The 7,980-nt window shown below is 41.5% G+C and overlaps 1 protein-coding gene across 3 annotated transcripts; it reads left to right on the top strand.

The window, feature by feature from the left end:
* Positions 1-5,116: 5,116 nt before the first annotated feature.
* Positions 5,117-7,980, top strand: LOC103999965 (NAC domain-containing protein 35-like). 3 transcript variants are annotated; one of them, XM_009421874.3, is made up of 4 exons: positions 5,117-5,405; positions 5,501-5,689; positions 5,771-6,039; positions 6,532-7,980. In XM_009421874.3, exons 2-4 carry the CDS (start codon positions 5,506-5,508, stop codon positions 7,078-7,080), a joined length of 1,002 nt encoding a protein of 333 aa, XP_009420149.1. In that variant the 5' UTR covers positions 5,117-5,405; positions 5,501-5,505; the 3' UTR covers positions 7,081-7,980. The 3 variants fall into 3 exon arrangements, with proteins under 3 accessions (XP_009420149.1, XP_009420150.1, XP_009420148.1); XM_009421875.3 differs by having other exon boundaries at positions 5,130-5,405; positions 5,504-5,689; XM_009421873.3 differs by lacking the exon at positions 5,117-5,405 and having other exon boundaries at positions 5,444-5,689.

Raw genomic sequence — 7,980 nt, forward strand, 5'->3', positions numbered from 1 at the left:
GGTCGGAGAATATGTCTTACATTACACTTCATTGGAGAACTTTTGTGCTCTCTAAGTTCATCTCTTTTAATAACCTTGACTATGTACTTGTGCAGCGGTGGCTGATGTCTTACATTGCATCGCATGATATGGTGATTCTGTGCTCTCTAAAGATCACATTTTCGATAATTTTAATGTAGTTTGAGATGAAAAAAAAAAGAAGACAATATATGCTAATTAAGTCTTTTCAAATATTAGACTGCACTTCACGAAGTAGAGCATCTGTGCTCTCTAAAACTCTTTGTTAACTTATATGTAAGTCTTCTGAATGTTTAATTATTTTGATCGATCCCTTTTACTCGTCTAATGGTGGTTTATGTCTTGCATTGCACTTCATGATACTGTTATTGGTATTTGAGAGAGCTGTAATAAGATTTTCTGGTCTCTAGAAAAGTTTGTTTTTTTTTTTCTCTGTGAATCACAATCACTTGCCAAATTGGCACCACACCACTTCATGGAATTAAAAAGATTGTGGTTTATAACATAATTTTTTGCTATGTGATTAGAGAAATTTAGTTTAAATGGAGCACTGCTTCTCAACCTGTAATACCTTACATGGCATGTCCTTAGTATATGCACATAAACTTACAAGAGGGGGAACAAATGCTATTACCAACATTAAATCATCCGAATTTTTCAGCACCACAAATCGACACCGCGTCGACCTTTAATGATTGGTCCCAACAGCGCATGGTCTATGCCGTTCGATGTAGGGCTTGAACATTTTAGGCGAACATGTTATGTCTATGTTAGATGGATGAATTTAATGATGATCCTTATTGATGCATCACCAATTTTCTAGTCATTCACTAAATCATACAGTTTTTTATCACAAGTTAACAATGAATTTGAATGTGAAGCAACAACAGTCAGAATACAAAAAAAGTTATAATAAAAAAAGAAAATAAAGGCAGGAAAACTAGAAGAAGAGGAAGAGAGATACCTTTTCCTACCATGAAGTTTTCTCTTCATTAGGTTAGTCATTCATCAATGGAGGACTAGGAGTTTTCTCTTATTTTCTTTGTCGTTTCAAAACAGGTGTAGAGAGATACCTTTTCCTACCATGATACAGGCAAAACAAAATCGATGAAAGTGATATATATATATATATATATATATATATATATATATATATATATATATATATATATATGTGTGTGTGTGTGTGTGTGTGTGTGTGTGTGTGTGAGTTCATATTTCCCATCATGGTGCACGCCTTCAAACAAAGGCATGCAAGAGAGGTGGACGATTGTGAAGTCCAAGCACTCCAATACAAATATCAGAGTCAGAAATGGTGGCCATTGCTGGAGACAGAAGATTCCAGTGGAGTCATTCATTGACCTGTCAGCCAATTAATTCTCTGGTTTCTCATCCACACACACTCGGTGGATTTTGTTTCATTGTTTTTGGGTCACTGAGCAGTCATAGAGCTGTGTACTCTTCACTGTCTTACAGAAGATGTGGTCTCTCGGCCAGGGTTTGGCATGGCTTTCTCAGCTCCAGTAGAAGATACTCGTTCTAACACAAGAATGATCTCCATATATACGCCATGAAAGTTCCATGAAATGCCATGTCAAGTACTAACAACAACACTTGCAGTCATCAAATGATGCTGTGAGTTGTTGTCAAATGTATGATGGTGTATGCAATGAGATGATGGATTAGGAAGCTACAGATGGGCAATCACACATATGGTTGACTTGTTACATTCATCAACCTGGATTTGGTCTGTGATTTTTATTTTCCTAGGAAAGCTGTGAGATTTTTGTTGCCATGAAAGTATTTTGTTTAAGAGTGGTATATTGGACTGAAGATATCGAGCTTGTTCGATCGTTCTGGGAAGCCAAGCTCAAAAGCTACTTTCATCATTTGAAGTATCTGAACTGAAATGATAAGTTCTTTCTTTCATGGAGCAATTGATGCATGCAATTTATCTTCTCAGGTCTAATTTCAACAGCATTTCCTTTTCCAATAACAAATATCATTGGACACAATGAGAGTCAGAAATACTGTAAAATGAAATAAAGTAATTAGACGTTTGACAAAATTTAAAGCTAAATGTTGTGCAAGTATTTTTCTTATTAACAGTTCATCAGATGACAGCCCCTGTCAAAAACCAGTAGATGAGTTCAGCCATTTCATCATGCTGTATCGACTGACTGATGTTTCTTCTTATATGAATCAATGAGCTGATCTGCGAGAATTCTTCAGCTAAAACTAGTAACCCTAAAATCACACGAAAAAGCATCAGTCACCATTTTTTTTTCGATCGTACTAACGCTAAAAAAAAAAAGGGTTTCTCTCATTAAAGCTCTCTTAGCAACGATAATAGTTGAAACTTTTAAAGATTAGGAAGCAGCTGCAGATTTAACTTTCCATTTCCTACCCTCACATTAAGTCAGACAATAAGATTTCAGCTACTGTGGTTCATATCGTTACATGTTTTGATGAATATGCGACGAAAATAGTAGTCATTATATAGTGAATCTCTCTATTCTTCCTAATATCCTTTCTTGATATCAAATTTTATTTTGACAAGATTATAACTTTAGAACTTAATCACCGTAATAATAATAACACATTATTGTGATCGAAGCTCATGATGCTTTTGTAGGGCTATTATTGTTCGTTGTATCCATCCATCACTACAAAACTTGAAACCTTCGAGATTATGCGATCGATGCGACAAAGATCCCTCCTGAAGTGCCATGAACGAAAGTTTTTCTTCTGCCCATATATCATGCTTTTGATGCACTGTTTATGTATGGACAAGTCAATCAATTCTGATTGTCCCTTGCCAACCACAACCACCATCATTCAGCAAATCAAACATTTTTCCGACTCAAAAGCACAGGTCTCATGACCATCACAATTTTTTTGCAATAACTTGGATCATGGCTTTTGACAACTCTCTTCAACTGTCACTCACACTGATTGGTGATGAAGCTCTTATCTTCTTTCATTGTCTGCACAATAAGCCACATATTGTAGATTTGATAGCTCTCTCCAACTGCCCACTTGCTTTTGGTCTGCTGCATTATAAATGCACTTTTATCTCTATGCATACAAGTAATTCATGGAGTAATTGTTAATCTCCAGATGATGCTCAGACTCCCTCCACTGGTCATCCATGACAAATTAATTAGGGTTTCGGAGGACATTTCAAACTTTTGCTGTACATATTGGCATTTAGGATGCATGATGAATTAATGCATCGATTCTTCTATATGCATAGAAGTGACCGTCTCTCAGCCTTTTCATCTTAATTCAAATCTGATTAGAAAAAAAAAAGTGTGAATGGAATGATGACATAACATTGAAGATGAAGTCTAGAATTGCTTGCTTTCCAGAATACAAGGGTAGAGATGAAGAGTTTTGAGGCGGTCTCCTCTCAACAAAAAGAGAGAGAGAGATCCATGGAGCTTGAGAGGACCACCGTGTCTCAAGAGCATTCAATGCTGGCGATGCCTCGAAGCCTTTACCTTTTGTCTGTCTTCCGCGACACTAACTTGATGACACTGATATGATGCATGCGCCGGAATCACCGAACTCACTGAATTAGCTTCTTCAAGTCTGCATCTGCATCACCAGTTGCATTCGTTTGTTTCCTTCTCTCTCAGATCATGGGGCACAACTTCATGACCGCACAACACGTTCATGTGGCGTCAAAAATGTCAGCTTGTGTGCGTAGAATTAATCCGATATAACTAGCTTTCACACGATACAGAAGGAGAAAATGTAGATCTCATCATGTATTCATCATATGAGACATAGATTATACATATTGACAAGTTGAATGACTTCATGATGCTCTTCTAGAGATGTCAAAGTAGAAAACTTGTGCATTCGCTTCCTTTTTTGACCCAAAGCGATTCCTAAAAGATCTGGTTCCTCTTTCGACGTCAAATTGACTAGTGCCAACCACAAGTAAAGGAACTTCGTGGTTGTTCCAAGTTTGTTCAACCTCTTGAGAGTTGAAGGACCGCCCTGTCAATGTTGGCCAGCATCACATAAACCATTTATGGCCTGTCAAAAGCTTGGATGACTCAATCCGGACGCTATAGAATCTATTGAATGCGCGTTCATAATGAATACAAAATAAATCCCTTGGTCTATCATTATGCGATGATGATCGATGATCGCTAGCTACCGATTCCACTTTCAGCAATTCTTTGCGTCTTGATGGAGGAGAAAATACTGTTTGAGGACTTGAGACTTGTTCCTTTTGATGTTTGTCTTATGATGTCGAGGGAAGAGGAAGAAGAACTAATACTCCATGCTCTCTTTAGTATCTAACTTACCGAAAACCAAAGGACATCTTAAATTCTCTGATATAGGAACCTTCGTTATTAGATCTGATCGTGACGAATAAAAATTTCAGATATTTTAGATAATTAATCGAGTGGCCTTCTTTCGCATCATTCTTAACAGAAAGGTGCAAGTCCTCCTTAATGTCTACTTCTCGCTTATGTGTGTACGATCACAAAGCACAAGTATGTGGACCATTTCAAGAAAGAACTCGGAGATCATGTGAATCACAAGGAAGTTTGACATATGGTTTCCTCTGGAGTCTATCTGAAAGCTCCATAGATGTTATTTAGCTCATACCAGTCTTTTTCATCGTGAGATATTCCAATCTGCAATGGCTGACAATTCAATGACCGTAGAGTGAGAACAACATTGGGAATCTTCTTTGCTTCTTCCCGACCCTGCATAGATTTCACATGAGAGTAAAATAGATTTCACTAAGACGCATGAAACTTGACAGTGGTGCAGCATCAACAAGCATATCGATGGATCCAGACACTATCTATTCCATGAGCTACCGGTACCCGTCGGTTTAACTATGTAAACATGTAGAATACGCCCAAATCTATTCATGATCACGATCATGATCCATGAAACATGAGAGCGGTGGAGATAGGATGAGGGACCATTGTGCCAAGGGAAGGAAATCCAGCCTTCGCTACGAGTCATCCATCCGAATCGTTGGACCATTTAATGCGAAATTGGTTGCTGAGACATGGATTGAGGTGAGTGCATAAAGGAAGAGAAACCGGTGCAGTAAACGGACTTATAGGTCAATTTTGTCTACACCAATGGTGGTCACGGATTCCACTTGATCCCCTCTTCCCACCCTCGCCCTCTTTGCGAGCTGTGACGGCAGAAGAGTTTGCAAGACATGTAGGGCGATGATAACAGCAGCGGTCTTCTCTTGCCTCTCCTCAAGAGCTGTGTAAAGATGGCATGAAGAGGAGAAGGCAACGACAGTAGTAATTGTAACGCTCTGGCGATAACAGTACTGTATTGTACTGTAAGTTTTGACTGTCATCTTCCTCTTCCTACCGCTTGCACCACGTTGAAAGGTACGATTAGATTGGAACCAAGTATTTATAGGATAGAGTATAGAGGCGAAGGGGGAGGTGATGAATCCAGGATCCTTGGTTTATGGCAATTGCAGCAGCCATGGAGGAAGATGAAGGCAAGGACGGGCACGAGAACGACGTCGTCATGCCTGGATTCCGCTTCCATCCAACCGAGGAGGAGCTGATCGAGTTCTACCTCCGCCGGAAGGTGGAGGGCAAGCGCTTCAACGTGGAACTCATAACCCTCCTCGATCTCTACCACTACGACCCCTGGGAGCTCCCAGGTTCGAGATCTCCTACTCTAAGCGTCTTCTCCTCCTCCTCCTGATCCCATCTCGCTCATCTGCTGTTTGGGGAAACGATAGCTCTCGCTGCGATTGGGGAGAAGGAGTGGTTCTTCTACGTTCCCAGAGACCGCAAGTACAGGAACGGCGATCGGCCCAACCGGGTGACGGCATCGGGGTACTGGAAGGCCACCGGAGCGGACCGGACGATCCGAAACGAGAGCAATCGTTCGATCGGACTGAAGAAGACGCTGGTGTTCTACTCCGGCAAGGCTCCGAAAGGCATCCGATCCAGCTGGATAATGAACGAGTACCGGTTGCCACACAGCGACACCGATCAGTACAGGAAGGTAACTCTCAGACAAGATCTAGGAGTAATTTACAGCATGAATATTTGACTACTTTGTGAGATTGTTTGAGAAATGTTTGAACCTTAGTTTCATGTTTGTCACTCATTTCTTTTGGACTAGGGTTTGTTCATGGCACCGTTTCCGTGTCCAGTAAACCACAATTAGATTTGTAGATTTAGTAGTTCCAATCCTCTTCGTTGTGTCAGTCCTCCTACCCTTCAGCTACTGCAATGAATCGAAGCAGGATTGTCAAGCAAACCCTCTCCTATTCATGATGGTGTAATCTCATGTGATACTTCATCTTTATTGCTTTGCATGAAGTTGGCCTTTTATGGGTGAGTTTTGATCCTTTCTCTTCTACGGTTTGACCTCCTGCTACGCACAAAGGTTGACTAAAAGCATTGTTTCGATTGCATCAACCTTTTCTTCTGCTTCTCTATGTTGCTTTTGGTGGAAACCAAGTGATCAAAGGTCAGATTCCTTTGCATGCAGGCTGAGATATCGATCTGCCGTGTCTACAAACGAGCCGGCGTCGAAGATCATCACCGACTCCCTGCCACGCTTGCCTCCAGGTCGTCTTCTTCTCGAGGCACAGCAGCGGTGGAGACCGCGCAACACGCACGAGGTGGACGATACGCGCTACCTAAACCCATCGTCTATGGATCAACATCTTCGGTGGCCAATTCACTGAGCTCGACCACCACATCAACCGAAGAAGACGGCGCGTCGTTCCGCCGCTCCAACAACAACATCGCCGGTCTCACCCCGACGCTCTCCATTCTGACCTCCACCGGCCCTTCCATGGCCACTCACATGATCGACGAACTCAACCGGTTAGTAGGCTTCAACGAGAACTACGTGAACAACCCCAACCAGCTTCTCCACCTGCCTTCCCAAGCCCAGCTTCTCCACCTGCCTACCCAAGCCCAGCTTCTTCCCTTCAATGCTTTGCCTCTACCACTGCCCGCCGCTTCAGACAAGCTCTGGGAGTGGAATCCCCTTCAAGAGATGGGTAGGGAATACTACGCCGCGTTCGAGTGATCCATGGAAGGCGATCGAGAACTATATCCAGTAGCTAAGTATATGTACCACCATCACCACTACGAGTGAGAACTTACAGTAGATTAGGTTTGTTAGCGCTATCATGTTGTTACTGATGCCGTGTGATGAGGAGGGATTTCAAGCATGACATCGAATCTAGCTCACCATCCTTCGACTTCTCCCCTTGAAATAACCATGGCATGATTGCTACAAGACTTGCAGAATAATTTGTCCTCGCAGATGAACATGGAATCTCAGTACTGCTGCAGGCATGTGACTGCAGCATTGTCTTTTATCTGGAGCAGCATCAGCTTGGGACATGCAAAGTCCTGAGATCTCGTGTTACGGGTGTGTTCATGTCATCTTTGAGCTGTTTGAGACAATAACAGCAGTGTTGCTTTACTGGATTCATATGGCAGTACTGAAGAAGTTGCAGGGTAGATAGATCTGGACTTCCATTGCGCATGCTTCAGAAGTGTACAAAGGGCGTGAGATGGTCCATTTCTTTGGAGCTGTCCATGTATCCAAAGGATAATTAAAGGAAAAAAGCTCATTTCCACCATGCTTATGAGGTCCACTTCTTATGTGTGTATGTAGATGTCAAGCTATCAGGAAATGCTTTTGGTTGAAGAGAGAGAGAGAGAGAGAGAGAGAGAGAGAGAGATCCGCACTGGATATCATCTGAAACTGGTGATGCTTAGTTAAAATTTAGAGGGGATGAAGTAGAGACTAAGTGGTGTGTTCTTGTGTTGAGACTTTGCTTAGTGATATAGGTAAGAGCAGCTAATGCTAATAGCTGATCAGTACGAATTAAGAAATGGAAACCATTGTGTTGTAATAGAGTGTGGGTCTGATGTTAGTAGATGCTCATCAACTCGTTATTATGAGCTTCCTATTTTA

This window comes from Musa acuminata, chromosome BXJ2-10, assembly GCF_036884655.1.
Source record: "Musa acuminata AAA Group cultivar baxijiao chromosome BXJ2-10, Cavendish_Baxijiao_AAA, whole genome shotgun sequence".
Classification (NCBI taxonomy): domain Eukaryota; kingdom Viridiplantae; phylum Streptophyta; class Magnoliopsida; order Zingiberales; family Musaceae; genus Musa; species Musa acuminata.

Bases quoted from the DNA above. Each gene is read 5' to 3' on its own strand.
- LOC103999965 (XM_009421873.3), top strand. From the start codon at position 5,488: ATGGCAATTGCAGCAGCCATGGAGGAAGATGAAGGCAAGGACGGGCAC. The intron at 5,690-5,770 runs GTTCGAGATCTC...GGGAAACGATAG, and splicing joins CGACCCCTGGGAGCTCCCAG to CTCTCGCTGCGATTGGGGAG. The intron at 6,040-6,531 runs GTAACTCTCAGA...CTTTGCATGCAG, and splicing joins ACACCGATCAGTACAGGAAG to GCTGAGATATCGATCTGCCG.